This window comes from Spermophilus citellus (genome assembly GCF_964194105.1).
Source record: "Spermophilus citellus genome assembly, chromosome: 1".
In the NCBI taxonomy this organism is placed as follows: domain Eukaryota; kingdom Metazoa; phylum Chordata; class Mammalia; order Rodentia; family Sciuridae; genus Spermophilus; species Spermophilus citellus.
Window position 1 is genome coordinate 266,572,907 of NC_138182.1, and position 23,174 is coordinate 266,596,080.

A 23,174-nucleotide genomic window follows, 5' to 3' on the forward strand; every position below is an offset into this window, starting at 1 on the left:
ACTAGATGGCTGAGGGGCTGGCAGGGGTGGATATACTGGACAAATCGATGATTCTTGTCATGGGCGGGGGAAGCAGGACACCATGAGGCTTTATCATACTACTCAGAACTCAGAATGACAGCCAATTTAAAACTTAGGAATTGTTTATTTTTGGAATTGTCCATTTCATATTTTTGGACCTCTGTTTATCACAGATAACTGAAACTGCAGAAAGCAGAACCATAGGTAAGGAGAGACTACTGTACCCTTGTGGTCATGGGTACAATGGTGAAAGCATTAATAATTATTTTGGCCTTCTCCCATCACCATTGGGAATCACTTTCCTTCATATCTGGGAAGCATTGGCAAGCTCAAAATGTTTTCCACCTACCTATAACCAAACCAGTGTTTCTACTAGGATGAAAATCAGAATTTGGGCACAATATAGAATATCACCAGGTGTGATAAAGATCCAGTCCCCTCAGAGATATTCACCTTTTATCTAAACATCAATACGTGGCCGAGTTAAAGTTCTAACAATGAAATAAATGACAAGTGCAGTTTTTTGGAGACAGGTGACCCTGCTCTGTGCTCTCATCGTTGATTTCTATGGCTTTTCACAAGGTCTGCATGATATGACAAATTTAATCCTTTGAGAAGAGATTTGGGTGTGGGGAAGGTGAGGTAAAAACCAAGTGGCACCTCGTACAAAACCTAGTATGTCAAAACTGCTCAGTGAACACTAACTGAGGAAGTCATATCATGTTTTATTGAATCAAAGTTTAAGATATTTTCATATATATCTCTTTGCTTTGTGTTAACCACCTTACTTACAATTGGATGACTATAACACTTCATTAAAAATATTAAAAAATCAATACATATAACAAAGGTTTGTTTATTTTCACATATGCCTATTATATTTTTCTATATTTGAAGCCAGGTCAAAATCTTCCTGTAAGGCATTTCATAGGTAGTATATACTGTTCAAATATGAAATCTCTTTGGTCAACATGCAACCTTCAGATATCTATTGGCAATGCACCTTTATGAAATATTTATGACAGTTGCTCATAGGAAGACTCAACCTCATGGTCCTAAAGCCCTGTGGAGAAAAACATATTTATAAAACAACAAAAACATTATGCACATTATAGATAATAATATAGCTTTAAAAGAGCATTACATGTGGATTTGGGAAGAATTTAAACACATTTATGCATCAAAAGGATAGGGTCAAAGGCTAAACTGAGTATGGATAACACTGAGTTCACTAATAGGGCAGGCTCACTCAATACTCTGCCTCTGGCTATAGGGTAATCAATACAGGAAACCCATAGTTTAAAAGCCTTTGTGTAAATTCAAATTGTAATAGAAAATATATTAAGGTGGCACCACATCAAGCTTAATTCATGATATACTATTTTCCAAAATGGCATTTCACCAGGCACTTTAGATATGATCCAACATTAGGCTAAACACATATTTCAATGATATTTCATCTAAAATAAACAAATTTGGAGTACTATCTATGGATATCATCTTCAGAACCTACAGCATATTCTTATAAACGTTGTTTTGGTGACAAATCTAATCCTTTGAGAATAGACTTTGGAGTAGAGAGAGTTAGGCAAAACCCAAGTAGTACCTCCTGTAATCCCTATTACATCACACTGTTCTGTGAACATTGATTCAATATGATAATCAAGAAAGTCATATCATTTTTGTTGAATAAATGGTTAGGATATTTTATTGTATTACTCAAATGAAATGAAATAACTTGATATTTTGTGTGTATTAGTTTGACAGTATATAACAAAGTTTATAGTTCTTTCAACTTAACATATTATGTGTAAAGTATAAATATATTGGGTAATTTCCAAATTAAGAAGAAGGCATATACTAACATCTGCCCTATATTGACCTAAGCTCATCTTTGCTGACTTTTCAGCAAAGATCCATTGCAATCCAAGAATTGCAACAGCAAGAGTCAATCTGATAGGCCAAATCTGATAACCCAATTTCATATCAAGATAAAATTCTATTTCTAGGTGTAAATTATTAGAAATCAGGGTTTAGTTACAAATGTAACTTTATAAAACAGAAGGAACCAATTATTTTTGGGCAACATATATTTACAATCTATTTGTATATTTATTATCTAAAAGCTATCTGGAAATAATAAAAAAACTATGCTTTATTCATTAATATTGACCCACTGGACCCACATATGTTTCTAGTACCTAGGTCCTCAAGTGTTCCTATTCTTGCCCCAGCCACATCATGATCATTGTCAAAGAATAATGAACTGGAAATTTCAGGGATTCTTGAAAACTACTACTAAAAACAGAGCACCAAATATCTTTGTAAATGATTCCTCTGATGGGGACAATTATTTCCAACCTGCAACATGAACAATTCCCTCTTAATTGCCTAGGGAAGAGTGATAAAAGTGCTGAATATATTCATCAGGGTCATCTGAGAAGACTACTTTGTGGTGTATTCTTCTGAGCCCTGAGTCATCCAGTATTGTTGGTGTAGCTGTGTAACCAATATATTTTTTTTAAAGACAGCATGTAGAACCCTCAACTTTAATGTTCGTTATACCCATAACAATTCCAGCTCACTTATAAATCTTTCTCAAAGAAAAGCTGTTCTATTCATCTGTTTACTTAGTTTCAAACAGCAGGAAGCCTGCAAAGGTGGAGAAACGCTGGTGGTCCCCGTGAAGGGCACCGTTGCCCATTCTCAGCCAGACCTCATCCCCTTTGGCCAGCTTCAGCACAGCATGGTTGCTGGATGTATCTGATTTCCCCTTTGTTTCATAGCTGAAAAGAAAAAGAGGCATAAACTACTCAGTCTTTGCAGTGCACAGACAACTCTTTACCAAAATCTAGCCTCCCTTTCTCAAATGCATTTGGGTATCGTCGTGTGATAAATTTTCTATGGTATGTGAGCAGAAGTGGCATGTGACACTCCTAGTAAGGGCCAATAAAAGTCTCACAAACACTCCTTCTTATTCCTTTTGCCTTCTGCCTATCTGGAACATTGGTGGCAATGACTAGAAGGAAGCCATATGTAGAAGTCTGGCTTCTTAAAGACTACTAGGTGTAGTGAGCTCTTTTGCTCTTGCCCCAGGCTGGAACACTCACCCTGGATATCTCTCCTGGATGAACAAAGGAAAGACAGTTCTGTTTGAGCCATTACGTAGAGTTGTTGTTAGAGCAGTCTAACTTTCTTGAACTAATCAGAAATTGGTAGTAAAGGAAGTGCTGCTGTAATCCAACTAAAAATACGTGGTCAGGCAGGGAGCTGGGAGAAGACAAACATGATGAACTGGGAAGCTGGAGATAGATACCATGCTGTGGCAAGACATTTGGGAAAATACAAGACAGCATGGAAGGTATATCTAATGCCTGCTCACTAAGTAAGGGGCATGAATGGAGAAAGCCCAAACACTCTTTGCTGCCTTTAGAAGGTGTTTCTACAAAAGATGAGTTCAGACAAGAACTGACATGTTTAAAACAGAGTATGGACAGTGGAGGCCTAACAAGATCGACAAGGTCAAGTGCTTTTACACCTGGAACAGCAGAATCAAGTTGGTGTTTTCCCATTAAGAATTTTAATCGAGTCAAATAGACAGTACTGGGATAACCTGATGGATGGAGAATATTGCCTTTCTACCCGAATCTATTAGTTTAAAAGACCTCTTGGTTACTGCCATTAAATTGAGAACAAGACAGAAGCAAGAGTAATCAAAGGAGTAATAGGCTGAAAAACTACCTGTCAAGCAAAGTGTGTTGGGTAAGATTTCTAACACATGTAACGGACTGGTAGCAAACAAAGCAAACGTCTTCTAGGTTTCTGAAGAAATGCAATATCAAAGATCTGGCCATGGCTAAAACAGGCTTGGGATATTTGATTTAGCTCTGATTTGTACCACCAGGACATAGATGGTGAAAGACCCCTTAGAAGGCCTACTCATCTTTTAGATGTAGCCAAAGAAAAATGGACAAAGAAAACCTCCCAGAGGAAAGAATTGGGGGCCAAAGAGAGAAGCAGCTAATGGATTGACTTGATAAGAAGGACTGCTCATTGCCAGATTCTGGACTTGAAGCTTGATGCATGAACTGTGGCTGATGTTCTCTCCCTAGGGGGGATAGAGATGGGGAGATGTGTACTCTACATGTAGAAAGAAGGGCTCAGCAGACATTTGGAAGCCATAGGGCAGAGGAAGCTAGATGTTAAGCAAAATTCACTCTCCCCTTCCCCATAAGACCTGCATTATATTTCCTTGCTGCCTTTGCATTGGTTGGGTTAGGAACAATGTGATTAAGTTCCCTAAACAGAAATGCCCTGTGCATAAGAATTTCCACAAGCTTGTTGTTCTTCCTTCCTTCTGACTCTGACAATAACAATGACCATTAGAATTTAGAAGTCAGTTTTATAGATGGAAGAACTGCTTTTGTCAGCCTGAATCCATCAAAAAACAGAAGGGGAAAAAAACCTTGCCCAACCATAGTTGCCTCTTCTACCTTTTCTACCACCCTCCTCCCTCTCCAACCTGGAACCCTTGTCTTGAACTGATCAAGAAAAACAGAATTCTAGCATGTTTGAGGCACTATACTCTGACTTAGACCAGAGTATAATTCTTACAGCAAGTTCACCTACTCTAACTCATCTTTTCCTCTTTTGGCACTCCAAATACATCTTTTCATTCAGGCCAGACTCCAGAAGGAAACAGAAATCATCACAAGTCACCAGAAATAACATGTGATAAATAATAGCCACAGAGTTTTTCATAGATAACTCTTAGCCTATTTAGCTATAGGAAACAAGTTGGCTCTCTGCCTCTCTCCTACATCCTAAGCTAACATCAGAGCAAAGTACATTTGTTTTGGAAATATTTTCTCCCAAGCATAACTAGGACCAGGTTTCTGGGCTAAATATCAGAAGAGCAGCACAATCCAAATAAAGGGACCTACTCCCAACTCTCTCCACCTGCCAGTGTGGGTGATGGTGGAGAAGGTCATCAATAGGACTGTCTCTGAAAAAGGGGACAGGAGAGTATGACTCAGGAGACTGAGGCAAGAGGATTGCAAGTTCAAAGCCAGCCTCAGCAATGGTGAGGCACTGAGCAATTCAGTGAGAACCCGTCTCTAAATAAAATCCAAAATAGGGCTGAGGATGTGGCTTAGTGGTTGAGTGCTCCTGAGTTCAATCCATGGTAACCACCACCACCACCACCCCCAAAAAAAATAGAGAAGGAGAAGGAGAAAAAGAAGAAAGGGAGGAAGTGGAGGAGGAGGCAGAGGAGGAGGAGGAAGAGGAGAAAGAAGAAGGAAAAGAAGAGGAAGAAAAACTCCTTTCTATAGGAAAAAGAGAGAGAAAGAAAAGACTAAAAAGTTAAGGAAAAATTCATATGATTGGTTGGGAAGTGTTGTTAGTAATGACATCAAGATTTCTCACCAACCTACTGATGCTCAATTCATCAGATTTATTTCTTCTCAAATAGTAATAATAATCTGACCATATATTGGAGCACAAGAGCTCTTTTTGAGACAGGGGCCACATTAGGCTCTACTGATTCCTACATGCTTGTCTGCTATTGAATTTCCTTTGTGCAAACTATGGCAGCCTGGATGAGACCTGTAATAGAAAAGGCCACCCACCTATACATGCTGAAGACGGTATTGCCATTGTGCATAAGGTACACATACACTTCCTCAACATCCTCATGCTTCATCATGCTGAAGGTGAAGAAATACACACCTGAAAGATGCAGGTAGTCATCCATGGTTATGTTAACATGTTAATATGGGGGACCCAATGATGGTTTGGAGATATATCAAAGGATAGGTAGTATGTAGCTTCTTTTGACCTTTACTCGCATGAATGTCCCTTTATCTGCTCACCTTCAAAATGTGTTAGATGTTTTTAAGACTTTCTCTAAAGTTGTATATACTTAATAAGATTACAAAGCATAATCTTACACTGCGTATCTCTAATAAGATTACAAATCTATAAGGAAAGGAGTCTACCTTACTCTAATTGTACCTCACTGTTTTGTTACCTGACAAAAGGCCTAGTGTGAAGTCCCTGCCATGTCTAGACAAGAAATTATTAGCATGTACACAGGACTCATATTGGTAAGGTACAGAGAGTCCTCAGTGTGAGCACATGCTGCTCCTTGACCTAAGAAAATAAGCCAGGCATGAAATTGCAAAGGACAACTGTACTTGCCAAATGTTAGCCAAAGATAGTTGAAGCATCATATAAATGTTTAATAGTTCTACAGAAATTATTATGGTAATTGCTCATGTTATTCATAGTAAATCATTGAATTTGTGTTTAATGAATAGAAAAATACCTATCATAAATAAATTAAATATCTATTTAGCCAACACAACCTTGTTACCAAAAGTCTTATCTTAATTTGAAAAAGACCAACATAATTTAGTTGTAACCAAATTTGGGTGGAGGGGGATTGTCTTCTTTTCCCCCCCTTCTGTAATCGCAAAATCAGCCTTCTCTATTTGATCACTCCCAAAGTTGAAAAAAGATAAAAAGATCATTTTGTAATACCTTTGATGAGGTTTAAACAGTAAAATGTGCAAAGCAAATTCTAAGTTATTAAATCTTTGGGCTTTATTATAAATTCACTGAACTTAATTGAAGCATTGTTGGCATTATCTAGGCACTGATATAATCTGTTACAGACAGTATTTAAAGATGTGTTTTCTTACAAGATCCTAGAAATCCTAATGGAAATCAATTTAGTATTACCTAATATACTCTAAATCCCAACATAGAAAATATGTTCATTGAATAATAAAGAAAAATCCAATGGGCTAAAAGGAAAATCTTCCCACTCCAATACTGTCTTGGATTTGGGAGTGCACTTTGGAAAGGTGAATGAATATAAGTCATCAAGTTTTTATTGATTCCCATATTAAATATTTTTAACTAGTGGCTTTATAAGAGGAAAACCCCAGAAACATCTGAAAAAGCAAAAGCAAAATAGCACTGAACTGTTCTATTTCTTTTACAAAAATGTAAATAAGATAGAAGATGTAAGTGTGCCATGTTGATCCATCTGATTCTGAGTCAAGTAGAACCCAATAGAGAAATATGATCATGCTATGTTTAGTGCCAGGAATGCATATCCAATGTTCTGTGAACAATGGAAATGGAATAAAGATCAGCCATGCCCATTAGTATGCCTAGAGATTGGCTCACAGAAGAAAAGTAAAGATAAGTAAAAATTAAAGGACTTCAAGTCGTTTATATGTGTTCATTTTTTAACATTTTACATTTAGGTATGCATGCATGCACACACACACAGCGATAATTGTTAATGCCTCTAGAAAATAAAGTTGGAATCAAAATGACAGGAAAATATATTAGTCTTTCTTAAAAAATGATGAATACTATAAAAAAAATAGATTGCAGAAACATTTGAGAAAGAGCAGACTGAAAAAGCAGATGGTGACTAATGAAAATCCCTAGAATTGGAAATACAGAAGTGAATATATTTTATATCTCCATGTGACTTTTTCTGCAAGGATAGGTTCTGGCACCAGAGGTAATATATTTGCACCATGTTTTTCGGGTGGGCAGGAGGGACTGTCTCCCCCGCCCCTTCTCTAATTGCAAAATCAGCCTTCTCTATTTGATCACTCCCAAAGTTGAGAAAGATAAAAAGATCATTTTGTAATACCTTTGATGAGGTTTAAACAATAAAGCGTGGGAGCCGAAAGGTGAACATTATTGCCAAAACCATGTGAAGCAAAGAGAATTCTAAGATACTAAATCCTTGGGCTTTATTATAAAGCCACTGAACTTAATTGAACCATTGTTGGCATTATCTGGGCACTGGTACAGACATATAATCTGGTACAGACAGTATTTAACACATTCATTACAGGAAAATTATAGCATAAACTTTCAGAGCAGAAAATCACATACAGCTGAAATACAAGAAAAAATTGCTCTATCATTTCATACATTAGTTCATTTCTGACTTAAACTGCATAGGATAATAGACAAGGCACACATTTAAAGCTTTTGTGATAAACCTAACATGACCATTGCATCCATCAAGATTTTCTTGCTTTTCCTTCTGGATACTATAGAAAGAAGAAGAAATGAACAACAAGAAAACGAAAACATGCCATTTTCTGCAAAACTAGGATACTGGGAAAAAAATCAATAAACTTCAAAATAGCTGTAAGTGCTGCCAAATGCAATTGAGGGCAGACAGTGACATGCTGGCAGTGTGGGGGCTGGGCAGGAGTTCTAGGTGACAGAAGATCTCAAACCTGCCAGGAAAAATACAGTCCTTGGTAGAGAAGAGCTATTTTGAAGTGCAGATACTGAAAAGAAGCTCCTGTGGGCAGAGCTAAGATGAAGCACAAGATTGTGTTTTGAGGGAACTTTGCTAGAAAAATAATATCTCAAAATCTGCCAGCAAAAATAAGGCTCCTAAAGGAAAGGAACTAGCAAATACAAGGCTGTTTTCAGAAACCCTCTTGGGGAAGTCTGGGGAGGCAGGGGAAATGTGGCCACATAAGAAAAACACACATAGCAGTCATACTTAAAAGAATTAGGTAGTCCCCTGGCAGCAGGAGAGGGAGCCATTGAGATCCTCAGCCCAGAGGGCTGCTGGGGTACCTCCCTTTCCTCCAAAAACAGCTGCATATTACTTACTGATCTAGAAAAATCCAACTCAGTCAGTTATTATCAACTAGTTTTAAAAAGTAATAAAGAACATCAAGAATTACCCCAATAGGTGAATAATACCAAGAAGAAATGTTGTCGTTATACAATAAATGAAAAATGTAGCTAAATAATTCACCATGAGTTTAAAATGCATGAATGAATGCCACTGTGAAAGAAGGCTATAAAACAGGATGAAAAAACTCATGGTACAAATGGGCAGCTAAGGGGAGCAATTAAAAACTAGGGCATCAGGAAAGTCTCCTGAAATCTGAATTGAGTCTATAACTTAGTCATAGTGCTATACCTGGGCCTGTTTCTTCGTTTTAGTCATTGAGCATTGGTTATGTAAAATGTTAATGCTTGGGGAAGCTAATTAAAGAGCATATGAAAACTTTGTAATATTTTTCTAACTTCTATAAATCTAAAGTATTTCAAAAAATTTTTTAAAAGATTTTTTAAAACAATTTTTTTAATCCATTGATTGTCCACACATTTTGAAGGCAACTTTGTTGATGACACCATGGAGAAACAAGTCCTTCCTATTTGACAATAGGAAAATATTAATACAACCCTACAGAGAGTGATTTGGTAAAATTGGCCGAACTTAAAGATGGAATTCCTCTCTGACCAGCAATCATATTCTTGGTAGTTTAGCCTACAAACATATCTATATGTGTTCACTTATAAAGTGGTATAGTCAAAGTTAATTCACTGAAGCTTTGTTTTTAATAACAAAGACTAGAAATAATCCAAATGTTCAGCAATACACAAATGGTTAGACACATGTTTACACATTCGGCTTTAGGAAAGAATGAAGTAATGATATGAATAGTTTTCTAAAATGTATTGCTAGTTGTTAAAAAGCAGAGAATAGCCAGAATAGAGAATATGTTAGCTTTTATGTAAAAAGGAGAGAAAATGTATTTGTGTGTGTTGACATAAATTGTTTCTACTCTTAAAATATGTTCTTACCTACCCAAATTTTTATTTAAAAAATTGGATCAGGCACTACTTGGGGTAGTGGAAAAGGGAGGACACAGTTATAAAATGCTTAAACTATGAGAATTATGTTCTAAGGATTTTTATAATCAAGGTAACTATACCCTTGAAGCAATTATTTGGTCCAGTTCAAATCAGGGTAAATAACCTTAACAACCATGGTCACCATTTGTAAAAAAGAAAAAAAAAGTCTCTTGAGATTGAACTAATTTACTTTGAAATTAAAAGGACACCCATACAAACTGCTTGTTTTAACTTGAATAGAATTTTTTTACTGTCTTAGTGGCTTTCTCTCTTTATTCCCAACCTCTTCATCCTTCCTTCCTTCCTTCAACCCTCCCTCCTTCCTCTTTTCCCCTCCATCCTTCTTCCCATCTTCTCTCTCCTCTTCCATTCTTCATTCCCTCTTTCCCTCCCTTCCTTTCATCCCTCTTTCCTCTCTCCATCCATTATCCTTCCTTCTCTTTCTTAATTTCTAGACTAATTCAATTATTCATTTACTTTTATATCTTACCTGATACAGGGGCCCCAAATCTACCGGTCATGACATCAAAGAAGTTTCCAATGTTGGTCTCAACACTGCTGAAGATAATTCCACTGTTCTGATTGCTGAAGTGAGTGGCTAGAGAAGCCATGAATGCAATCTAAAAAAGAAGTTGGTGGTCAAATCTTAGGCAATTTTTCTTAAAGAAATTAAGCTTTTATTTGGTTTACATTTATTGCAAAATAGTTTGCAAGGGCAAGATTGGCTATAACTTAAGCATCAATCTATGGAGAAATAAATACATAAATGATGGTGATTTCTAACATTTCACGCTATTCAGTCTTTAGAATAACAATACACATCAACATTTCTGAATCTACGATTCAAAGAACATTAATCTTTAAAATACTTTTTGAAATATTAAACAGTTGGAAAATTTCGATGAAATTCTCAGATTGTACCTATTAAATACAAATCAGCATATTAAAAGATCTGAGAAATCCTGCATTCAGACAACTTTTAAATTTGCTAGGCCTACACTAATTTTCTCCAAAAGATATTTATCATTTTCTTATGAAATAAATTCTTTGAATACACTCTTTGATATTCCTTGATGTTGACATAAATGTACATATATAATGAGACAATGTAGTTAATATATTATTTAATTTAAAAGTAAGCAACACAATATGGTCACAACTTGATACCAGACTTTGTTAAGCCTGTCTGTAGGTAGGGTGGATGTGTGAGCAAATTGAGGAAAAATATCTGCAAGGATGTTTACAAAATTATTATTGGCAGGGCTCACTGTGCAGAAGTTTCATGGAAATTTTTTTCTTTCATAAATACAACTATAATTTTTTGCATGAGCGTGTATTCATTTAATGTTCAGAAAAAGATACATTTTAAAGATATATAATTGCATTTATTTATACAAAAAGATGTTCAGGAAATATTTCCATTCATGAAATAAACTAATACCCTGTGTTCTTATCATATTTAAAAGTAATGTGCCTAAGTAAGATATAAAAAGTTATGAAATGATATGCCAGGAGTCATCATCTCTGGGCAGGGCATGTTGTATTTTTTGCATAGCTGTTTCTCATTTTTTTTAAATAATGAAAAGTTATTAATAAACCATCTTTAAATGGCAGGAAGAAAGTTTTCAGTTACTCAAAATATAGAATAATAATTTAATAAGCTAGAAAACTGAATAATAAAAAATCAAAAATTTCTGGGCATGGTTTTACATTTTAAAATTTAGGTTAAAGGAAAAAATTAAGATTTAGGAGACCCACAGAAGTCATTTAATTCCAGAAACCATTTCTGGGACTGGTTACAAATGATTTATGTGTGATATTTTATGGAACTTTGTATGCTTCAGCTCAATGTGTAAAAGATCAGTGAAAATAATTAACTTGTTAACCTGCCACCAATAGGCACCGTAAGTTTAGGAACAGAACTACCTACTTGCAGCCAAAGATATGAGGTTGAATTTTAGCTTTATTAGTTGTAACTAAGTAACCTGGCCCGTCATTGAGTCAAACGAGCCTTAAATTTCTGTCTTACTTAGGTAAAGAATGAGGCATGATTATTCCTCTTCTTCCACCTACTGCTATTACTGTTGTTGCCACTGCCCATGTTAAGAGACAAGATTAAAGTTCAAAATACGAAATATTAGTAGCTAAAAGAACCTTAGGACAATGCCACCCATCAAGAAATTCTTTGGGCTTGAAATGACTGTGGGAGAATGCAATTTGAAAGTCAATGCTAATTTTTTGTCCAAATGGGTCAGGGCCCATGAGATTAATAATTATTTTTTTTAACTTGATAAGATTCTCTGTCCTCAAACAATAAAAATTCCCCTCTTATACAATTTGCTTAAGACCAGTCTTCCTTCTTCTGTAAAACACATGAAAGTAGTTCTTCCAAAAGACTGTACTTTGGTGTTAGGATGAAATAGTTGATGGAGAGAATTTAATGATTTCCTAGATTTTCTTAATTAACCCATCTTGTCCATTGTCCCAGATGTGGAACACCTATTAAAACTTAAATACAGTATATAATATAGCTATATAATTAAATATAATTATTTGGTAATGATTCAATTATAATATGGTAATTATATTAATGTTAACTAATATAATAACATATATACAAGCTCTGTATTATTACTTCCAACCTATTTTAACGTACTTGTGTTGATTTCATCTAAATATTCACAAAATTAAAAACTTGGGACTTAATGGATTAAAGCCCCTTAGCTATGATCTAACATTCATATACTGTGTGTTATAGTTTCTAGCTTCGAGATATTTATAGCCTCTTAGTAACCAACTCAACCTGGCTAGGTGGCAGTTCTCTCCTTTTATTTATTTATTTAGTAAATTTATACTGCATATGAATCCCATGTTGCTGTAATTATTAAACAACATTCATTAAAAAGTTACCAAAAAAAAAAAAAACACAGAAAGTAGTTACAGTGACATGTAGGACCTCTTATTTTACGCTTGAAAAACTAAGACCCAGATAAAGGATGTAACTTATCCGGTCAAACACCTCCACGTATGCCCAAATAAAGGCAAAGTGTTCCTCAATTGATATTTCATACAAGAATTGCTTTTCATTCTAGTTCTTTAAAAGTCTGTCATGTTACAGAATTTTTTCCCAAATACTTAAGCCACGGATTACACTTTGGGAGGACATATTAACCAGAAAAAAACTTTAACCAAAAAAACAAAAAACAAAAACAAACACAAACAAACAGAAACTAATTGACAGAAGTCCCTAGAAGAATTAATTTTAAAATATTAGCAAAAAAACCCTAATTTAGTAATTTTTCTTGATGATATAACTTCACACTTAAAAATTTTAGATGTTGCTGACAAGAATTTTAATGATTATTTAAAAGAGAAACAAAGAATATATCAATTGGTACTTGAGCTTGGGAAAATTACAAGCTCATAAATGGATTAAAGAAACTTTATGAGGAAATGAAATGAACATGATAGGGTCTGGAAAACTATAAATGAATTATTCAAAAATAAAATGTCCCCAGTGAAAAGAAGATACTGATGGGAAAAGTTTAAAAAAAAAAAACTGAGCTACAAAATCTGAGTTGATAAAAAAACAATATGTTAATATTCATGTATGTGATTTAAATGTGTAAATGTAGCAAAATCAATAAATATAATATTATAAGTATACATTTAGCCATTCCACTTTTATGTCTAAAAGTTCATATATTCAAATAGGTTAAAACTCTTTTTATTTAACCTATCTTCTCATCTGGAAAACAGGAGATGAGTTTATATTCAGGGTTGCTTTGTATTGGATTCTACAAGGAAGTTGGATTTCACTCTTCATCGATTTCTCTCCTCCCTGGGAATGATCCCCAAATCCTTTGGACCAGATAGGCCTTGAGCAAACATCCTGTATGTAGATGAACAAATTCAGACTAGATTCACTCAAGATTGGTGAAGGCTTGAAGAAGCACTCCAACCCTCCGACCCTGGGTCCTGGTGGTCAGACAGGCCTGGTCCCCTGGAAATGTGCAGAAGGTGGTTTACCTGCAGTTCTGGTGGAACCCCGGGATAGCCCTTCTCTCCTTTGGGGCCATGCTGTCCTCGCTCCCCTCGAGGTCCCAGGTCACCTTTGTCTCCTTTCTCACCTTTGGCACCTTCATGGCCAGTGGCTCCATTATTTCCATTGTTTCCATGGTTTCCTTAAACAACCAGACATCATCACATGCAGAAACCCTCTCCCTCATACTGACCATTTATTTTTAGACAAACAGATCCTTCCTTCAAAAACATCCAGACTCTATTGTAAAAGGGGACCTTTTGAAATAAGCCCCAGTACAGCCAGGGGTATCATCAAATGGGTCCTCTTTTACTGGGCTTTGAAACTGCCTTACATATTGTCAGGCGCCAAAATCTGTTTTTCTTAAGCCTTGAATGAAAAATCATGTAAAAGATGGTTCATCACATTATCACTTAAAATAGCAAGCTTTAGAAACCACCAAGATATCCATTAATTCTACAAGGACTACATTTTAAAATGGAATATTTTAGTACCTGATATTAAACAGTCATTAAAAAAAGAAATTCGAAGGAAAAAATTAATGGTATAATGATATTTAAGGCATTTTTAATAAAAAGATCAAAAATGGATAGAAAAGGTATAATACTATTTTTGTTTCAAACAATATGTATGTGCAAATTATGTCCATAGAAGAAAAAGACTAGAATATATTATGCAAAAATATTTACACTTTTTTTTTCTGAATGAATAAAGCACAAGTGACTTGGTAACATTCTGTATATTTTTCTGTTTCTCTGAAGTTTTGTACCTAGAACATATATCACTTTTATAACTGAGGGGAAAGTAAACTCATTTATAAACAAAAAATAATAATAACAATTTTGAAAGCAAGAATTGGATAGCAATTTCAATGTCTCACTTTGCCACTAAGAGATGGTTTCTACAGCTCCTCTTTAATTTTTTGTTTGCTGAATTGCAGGCCCATTTGCTATTTATTTGTGTGATTACTTTAAGCAGGTATCACTGTGTCAGGCTTGCAATCCTTCCAGATGGATGAACTTTGACTGTTTATGGACTAAAGTGTTCAATGACAAAGCCATTTCCTGGTGGGAAACATTTACCCAAGGCCAGAAGAACTTAGATCTGAGAATATTACAAAAGGGTCCACACATTCCCTACTCCACATCACTGCCCCTGCTGCCTGCTGTCCCTGATAGGCAATGACATAGGTTGCAAAACAGTAATCATGGTTTTAAGTATAATATAAGGTTTTTCCATTATAAAGATAGGTTCACATGAGAAGCTATCCAAATTATTTAAACATTACCATATTTGAAAATTATTAACATCAATGGGGATAAGGTGGAGAAAGCCAAGTGGATCTTGGACTTTGGCCTAATTCTGAGAGGAGGTTCTATCCCCAGGGACTGACTGGAGAGGAAGAAGACAGTAAAACCCACAGCAGGTCTGGGAGTCCTTGACAGAGGGGATCTGGAACACCCCCTCCTCACCCCGCAACAGTGTACTAGCAGTCTCCCAGAATGCCTTTGAGCCTGAGAAACCAGAGTACTGTAGTACAGAAGGCTGAGCCCCAGGTCTAGAGGGACCTGATACAGTTCTAGAATCTTCCTCATATAACAATGTGGTTCTGGAGCCCAAAAATCCTTCCAGAAGTCAAGTGTGGGATAAAATATACTAATAGCTAATACTCGGCAGGAAGAGGGAGCACTCATTGGGATTAGAAAGATGTGCAGCTCAGTGAATGATGCCATGATGGAGGTGACTATAACTCGGGCCTATGAGCCTTTCTCTCTACATGCCTCTAGTTCCTAAATCTCCTGAAAGTTAGGTGGAGTATACCGCATAAAGCATGCTGTGGCAGATATGCTGGCTTCTATGGTTTAGAGAAGTTTCCTGAAAGGCACAGGTCTTAAAAGGCTTGTTTCCAGGTGAAGCACTATTGGGAGGTGGAGAAAACTTAAGAGGTGAGGTCTAGTGGGAGGTTGTATGTCACTGGGGGCTTGCCCTTGAAGGGGTCTGTGGGACCCTGGTCTCTTCCTTGTCAGCTTTATCATTCCCTGGCCATCATGAGGTGAGCAGCTTTGCTCCATCATGTTCTCCCCACCATGATATATTGCCTTACCATATGTCCAAAAGCAACGGGGCCACTCAATTATGGACTAAAATTTCTAAAATCATGAGGCAAAATAAATCTTTTCTCTCTATACACTAATTATCTTAACTGTTTGTTACAGTAACAGAAGGCTGACTAACACACTGCACTAAAAGTCGGTCTCAATTAAGAGCTTGTAGCGCTATACTTAATGCTGGCAAAGGGCCTCCCAGCCTAATAAGTCTGGTACCCCAGGGTGTCTAGAGCCTTTTGGATTTTTGTAGTGATGTGGAAAAATGAATAGTACAGAGTTTGTACTGTTTTACCTAAGCCAACCTCATAAACCCAGTTTCCTAACCCAACTCTTTCTTCTGGGTTTTCCATGCATTATCCTCTGGAACATACACCAATGACCAGAAAGTATTTAGGTTAGTGTTTAGCTTTTTTTATTTTTTATTTTTTTTGGTACAGTCTACAATTCGACTAGCAGCACATCTTGCTCATCCTTACCTGGAATGCCAGGAGGGCCTGGGGGCCCAGGGGGTCCTTGGTAGCCACGGAAGCCATAGTCTCCATGACAACACTTGCTGCAGTCTGGGGGAAGTCCTCCAGTTTGTGGAGGCTTAAAAAAGATAAAAAGAGAAGCTTCAGGGAAACATATTTGTGAGCAATTAAGAATTTTAAAATATCCTCTGACATCTATCCTTAGAGTTATCCTTTCACTTCAATCAACCCACAGCTGCATTAGAAAAGATAGTATGGGGTGGGGTGTACCTGTAATGGCATAGGCTCAAGGGGTAGCTTAAGCAAAGGAAAGCAACAGGAAGCCAACAGAAGATGTACTTTGGGATGGTGCATGGGTAGGATGAACAGTGTCTTTCTGCTGCTCCCTGCAACAGCAAGGCAGAAATTCCTTCAGCAGCAGACTTGGAAACCCAGAAGTCTTTTCTCCCTTTCCAAATGCCCAACAGCCTCAGATGTAGGTAGACTGAGTAGATGACCCTCAAGTTACAAAACTACCAAACATAGTTATTATACACTGGGTCCCTGATACTGGCAGGAGAGCTGGGTTAAAAGTTCTTAGAAACTGAATTATAAATGTTTTTTCAAATAGCCAGAACACACTTAGAATGCCTTCAGAAATGAATAAACTGAGCAATCTTTAGTCCAATAAATTTATTTATTCATTTATTTAAATTGACAAATAGAAATAGCATATAGTTAGCATTTACCACACCTTGTTTTAAAATATGCATACTTCCTTGTGGATGGAGTAAGTCAAGCCAGTACATATGCATTACCTCAGATACTTTTCCTGTGATAAGAGCACTTCAAATCTACTCTCTTGGTAAGTTTCAAGAATATAATGCACTCTTATTAACTAAATATTCAATACATTTTTATTATTTACCTACATCTTGAAACAAATTTAACTTCTTTATAAAAATTTAGCATAATGTTACACTTCAATATTTAAAGCGATCATCCCACCATTTTAATCCATATGTAATGAGCACTTTTGGCTACTAAATATGCTCAAGTATGACACTGAGGGAAATGCTTATTTATACAAAGAGAAATTTCTAAAATGTATGCTTACTGTGAGGAGCTAGAAATCTAGTGGGGTTGACTGGAAGAAGAGTTGGAGTTGCTTCTAAAATTTGGACTCTAATCTCAATTGGCAGCTTGCATTTTAATTATGTCATACAAAATTCTTGTGGAAACTTTCCTAGACACCAATTATAATTCAACGGTTTTTGGAAAATAGCATATTAATGCTAAGGGATTCATTTTAAAAAGCAGGGAGAGTGGGAAGGAAAAAGAGACAGGAGAAAGTGGAGGAGAAAGAGTGGGGAAGAAAGAATTTAAAATACAGTATGCTTCATTGATAGAAATCTAAGCAGAAAACTGGGTGGAGGCTTCACATTGCTGCACGCTTAGACATTCTTTTTTTTTTCTTTAACAAAAAAATGAATTTGGTCTTTGTCCTCCCTATTTTCTAAAGTTTTCCACAAAGCTTTTCAGGAAAAAATACAGAATAGCATTTGTGGTCCAAGAAGTCTCCTACCAAAGCACACACCCCAAGAATTTAGAGATCAGGAGCTTTGATTCGGAGTAACTCCTAGCCTCGTCCTCAGCATACCAGGGCCAACCCTGAGAAGGCATAGAGTCTTTGATGACCTTTTGTCAGAATGGTGGAGGGAAGAAAATGAACGAAAATTGGCCTGAGATGAAGGATTTTTGGAGATTTGGAAAGTAAAAACATCACAGCTCCTCCCCACCTTCTAAACCCAGATGCAATCTGAGAAATAAGCAAGCGGTCCACATTTTCTGTATGGTTTTGCTAATGTAAAATACAGCTTATAAACTCCAGGAAATCCAGGACTCTACCAATGATGGATTTCAGGGATGGAGAAGAGAGGAGGGGGAAAGGGAAAATCCTGAAGTGGAACCATTTGTGTAAGAGTAGAATGGAAATACTGAGATGCTTAAGAATGTCAGAACAACCACTGGACTGGAACAAGATTTCTCTTCCCAGTTCTGCATGACCCTAGAGAAATCACTGCTCCCAGACATCACTTTTCTTGTCTATTTGGGATTGCAAGAGTTGGTCATGAATTTTGTTTCCAACTGTAAGATACAGACAAAATACTAAAGTTTTTCCCAAATAGCTCAAATAATAACTTAGAAAGTTTTTTTTTTTATTTTATTTAAATGTCTAGTATCTGGACACTGGAGATGGGTTGCTCACTACCAGAGCTAAGTAGAATTCCTAGTGCATGGGCAAGCTAGCTGGGGCACTGTAAGAGCATAGAGCCACCAGCAATTCACTGAGAGCCTTCTGCTAGCCAGACACCTCCTGAGAAGCTTCCTCTGTCATTTCTTCACATGGCCACCTTCTGGCCTTCTGTCTTCCACAGTTCACTCAAATGAAACAAAGCCAGTAAGGCGGGTCCTTGAAACAAGTTAAATAGGATGTGTTGAATCTGACGTTTTCCCCTCACAAAAGGAGAATTATGCATAGGAAGTTGCTATGCCTTCTCTTTCCTCTTAAGTTTATCACCCCCTTTCCAAAATCAGGCAGAATTTGAACACTGAAGACATCCAAATAAGCAGCAAGAGAGGAAATGAGGTATCTCTAAGAACAGTTCCACCTATTTCATGGATGGGGCCTAGAGGCAGCTCTTCAGAAGGATTTCTAAGAAAGAAAGTCCAAGTTCTTCTTCAACCCAAAGAAAAGGGAAAAATAAGAAAGGGAAGGGAAATGGGAAGGAGAAATGGTTGTTCAGGAAGAGGATGAGAGATCGATGACTGATCCTGACAAAGAGGCTGTGGAGAAGAAAGGCCAGGAAACTAAGATAGAGTCTGCCCAGATCTCTGCCCCCTGGAAGCCTCCGTGAACTCTGTAGCCAGTTATCTTTCTAAAACATAAATCTAATGACCTCACTGCCCTGCTATGAAAAGAATAAACAATATTTTGGTAACAAAGTCTAAGCTCCATTACTCTTAGACCATCTGATGTCTTCCCCCTACCACTCCAGAGCTCCAGCCACACCCAGCTCCTCAGATGCACCCTCAAGTCTCTACACCCCCTGGCACACACAAAACTTTAATCCCTGCCGTGGCTGGCTACCCTCTTTGTGTCGTCTTTTCAGATCCATTGCAGGGACCAACACTATTCCGACATTTTTTTCTCCCAATTGCCTTTTGACCTTGCTTTTCACATTGGTTTGATCAAGCTTAATGAATTAATTAATTAACAAAAAAAGGTATTCCCCACTAGAGCCCTTTGGGATAGCTGGAGATAGTGTATTTATATGCCTGATGCTTGGGGGAGGAATGAATGCAGAAAGAGAAAAATTAAGAGAAAAGGATAGAAAGTTAGCCAATCCCCCAAAATCAAATGCCGAATGTCTTCTCTGACATAAAAGGGGTGGCTCAAAGTGGGGTAGGGAGGGAGAGCATGGGAGGAAGATTTTTTCTAGATAGGGAAGAGGGGTGGGAGAGAAAGGGAGGGGGAAGGGGAATAGCAAGGATGGTGGAATGTGATGGTCATCATTATACAAAGTACATGTATGAAGATGTGAATTTGGTATCAATATACTTTATATACAAACAGAGATATGAAAAATTGTGGTATATATGTGTATTAAGAATTGGCTCAAGCGGTAGCAAGCTCGTCTGGTATGTGTGCGGCCCGGGTTCGATCCTCAGCACCACATACAAACAAAGATGTTGTGTCCACCAAAAACTAAAAAATAAATATTAAAAAAAAAGAATTGTGATGTAAAAAAAAGAGTACATGTTTAATGGCATAATTTGGCATGAACATACTTTATATACAGAGTTACGAAAAATTGTGCTGTATATGGATAATAATGAGTGTACTGCATTCCATTCTTGTCATGTATGTAAAAAATAAATAATAATAATAAAAAAATGAAAAAAAAGAAAATGTAGGGAAAGTAGTAAGAACATAGTATAATACTAGATTCAGTGTGGGCATCCATATCTATTGAAAGAAGAGTTTTGTACTGAAAACTTCCAGATTACCAGTGGCTCTCAATACCCTTAGAGATGTTGAGGGTTGGCTTGAAAGTACTTTAGAAACCCAGGACTAGAAGGTGGGTTGTTATTGGCCTGCTGAGTGTTGGATGCCAGGAAATAACAACTGATGAGAACTCATCATTGCCTTCTGCTGTCCCTGGGGCTCACAATGTCACCTCCAGGAAGGACACCATCCCTGTGGATGGAAAGTCCATATCGGGTCTTAGACAAAAGTTCAAATGCCTTCACCATTAAGGAAAACACAAATTAGCATTAATTACCCCTCAGACAAATGCTATCAGAAGAAAGGGCAATCTCTAAAAGTGGCATTTTTAGACACAATAATTTCTTCTGTGGATCATTAAAGAAGCAATTTCTCCTTGATACCACCCCACAGAACAATTTGGGAAACTGTATTATGTGTCCACTTAGACATGCCAGGTGAGTCCCAAATCTGTTGCTGATTCTGAGTGTGATCCTGATCCAATCATATAACCAAATAATCAATCCAAACTTCTCAGTCTGTGATAGGATGGGTTTAGATTTCAACTACACAAAAAATTTCAGGGCCTATTCAATGCATAAAAACGAACAGTTCTTATTGTAAAATCTATTGGTTCAAAGATCATAGATTCTAAGTAACTCTTCCTGCCACCACCAACTCTATCTGATTTCCACGTACTGCAAGCTTCGGAGGTAAATCACAATCTGTTTCTTCCCGGGTTCTTAGTGTTTAAATTAAATTGAGCTTCACCAATGAGCAATTCACTATGCTGAAACTTTAACTCACTCTCATGCTACCTAAAAGACTTAACAGATATTTTATTAGATGCTGAACTTATGCCTTGAGAAATAAATCAAGTCCCCTGTGGAGCAACAAATTATGCTACATACTTTGTAACTTTGTAACCAATCTTTTTTGGTTTTAACTCCCTGATTTAAGAAAAAAAAAAAGCCAAAGAGGCTTAGCAACTTAGAATGCTATAATCGAATGAGACTGGCCTGAAATATCACAGTAAATTTAGAAATTAATCTTAAAAATAAAAACAAACTTTGTTTTTGGCAAACTCAAAAAGCAGCTTCTCCCTGCTGGGAAAGATTGAGTCTAACTCTCTTGGGATTAGCAGTAATTACCTACAGCAATGTGTCTATCTGCACAGATCAGTACCTTCAGCAAGAAAGAAATCAATTCCCAGCAGAGCAGAAAGCAGGCTGCCCAGGGTCCCCTTTCTAATGGAGCGATGCTACAGCCATTCTCCCAGCACATCTGCTTACTAGAGACTAACAGTCCCCCTTGTATCCCAGAGCAACCCAGAGAGAGACCCAGAGGCAGCTTAGCAAACTGCTCTCAAGCACAGATCCTAAGAATCTTAGCCAAAACAACAGTAGCAGTCATTAAACTTTCATATAAATCCTTAAAAGAGAATTTGGAGTACCTGGCCCCAGAACCGGGTGATCTGGGCTAGGTCATCTACCTCGGGGTGTGGTAGCTCATCTGGTCTCAGGGGTTTTAGGTCTGTAGAAGTGTTATTATCCACAGTCCCAGTTTTAGGATGGCTCCGCTCTCTCACTCTCTCCCTCCTGGAGCCGCTACGGCCAGTCTGCTGGTGGCTCTGCACTATCCTCGCCACCACTTTATTAGCTCTTCCGCTCACCTCCATGTATTCATCTTGACACAGGCAAAAAGGGAGGAAAAGCAAAGCCAACAGGTGCCAACGGACGAGCTGTCTCCGGAGCATGATTCTCAAGAGAGCCACAGAGCCTCCTTGGGAAGACGGTGGGGGCTCCAGACGCCTGGTCTCCTCGGGCAAATGCCAGGGCTGCAGAAGAGAGCTGCAGCCGGCGGGGTGGTTTTATACTTTGGTGTGTAATAAATAAGGCTGCAGGCATGCCAGAGTGACAGCAGCCCTCCTCCCCAGGCAGAACAGCCCCCATTCATCACTTCCCACACCGCAGGCAGGAAGGATTTGTGCACACAGTTCCCAGTTGGTGGAGTTCATAAATGTCACACCTTGGCACGTTTTTGTTAAAGTGTGAAGGAAACATACACAACCAGCTGGAAACAGAGAGCGTGTGTCCAGTGGTTTGCTTTCATGATTGGACATGGAAAGGCTGTGCATTCGTGGTCTAAAATGACTTTTGGAAAAACCTACCCTTGTGCCTGCCAGGAAATTCTGGTTTAACTGCATCAATTCTGTCTGAAACGCCAGCAGGAATCCATTCAGGTCAATTGAGAGAACTCTTGCTCCCTAAATGTACAGATAGCACCTTGATCCACTGAAAGCAAGTCATTTCCCCTTCCAGATACCAGTAGCAAAGGGCAGGCAGTTGGCTGACTATAAAACACTGAACTGAACTCAGGTGCAGAATCTCTGGGTTTAACAGAGGTATTGCCCCATCCTGGGCTGTACTTCCTTTTCCCTTGATTTTCCCAAAGCCAAAGTTAAGTCCTTTTTTGCCAGCCCCGTGTGAAGAAAAAAATTGTCTCTGGCTTCTCTTCCTTCTGACATGTTCTTGATTAAAATATCAAAGAAACAGAAAGCATCAAATCAAATGATCTTTTCCAAACATATCAAAATTGAGAGAATTATCATTTCCTTTATTTTAGTTGTTATTTTCTTTTATTAATTCTGCCAAAGAGCAAATAGATCTTCCTAATCTCTTTGAAATAATACATGAAGAGAATTTACACAGCTCTTGTTATTAAGAATTGCCTCTATTTAAATATCATTTCATTTTGCTATTATTTATTAATTCACTGAACAAAAAGCTACTGGCCTTCACCCA

General features: G+C 37.4%; 1 protein-coding gene across 3 annotated transcripts; it reads right to left on the reverse strand.

Moving 5' to 3' along the window:
* Positions 1-206: 206 nt before the first annotated feature.
* Positions 207-22,312, reverse strand: C1QTNF3 (C1q and TNF related 3). Of its 3 annotated transcripts, none has more exons than XM_081300794.1 (6): positions 21,863-22,312; positions 16,350-16,461; positions 13,753-13,907; positions 10,214-10,343; positions 5,652-5,751; positions 207-2,807 (listed from the first exon to the last, which is right to left on the reverse strand). In XM_081300794.1, the coding sequence occupies exons 1-6, from the start codon at positions 22,124-22,126 to the stop codon at positions 2,648-2,650; spliced, it is 921 nt and encodes a 306-aa protein (XP_081156920.1). In that variant the 5' UTR covers positions 22,127-22,312; the 3' UTR covers positions 207-2,647. The 3 variants fall into 3 exon arrangements, with proteins under 3 accessions (XP_081156920.1, XP_081156919.1, XP_081156921.1); XM_081300793.1 differs by having other exon boundaries at positions 208-2,807; positions 21,824-22,312; XM_081300795.1 differs by having other exon boundaries at positions 210-2,807; positions 22,043-22,312.
* Positions 22,313-23,174: the final 862 nt, after the last annotated feature.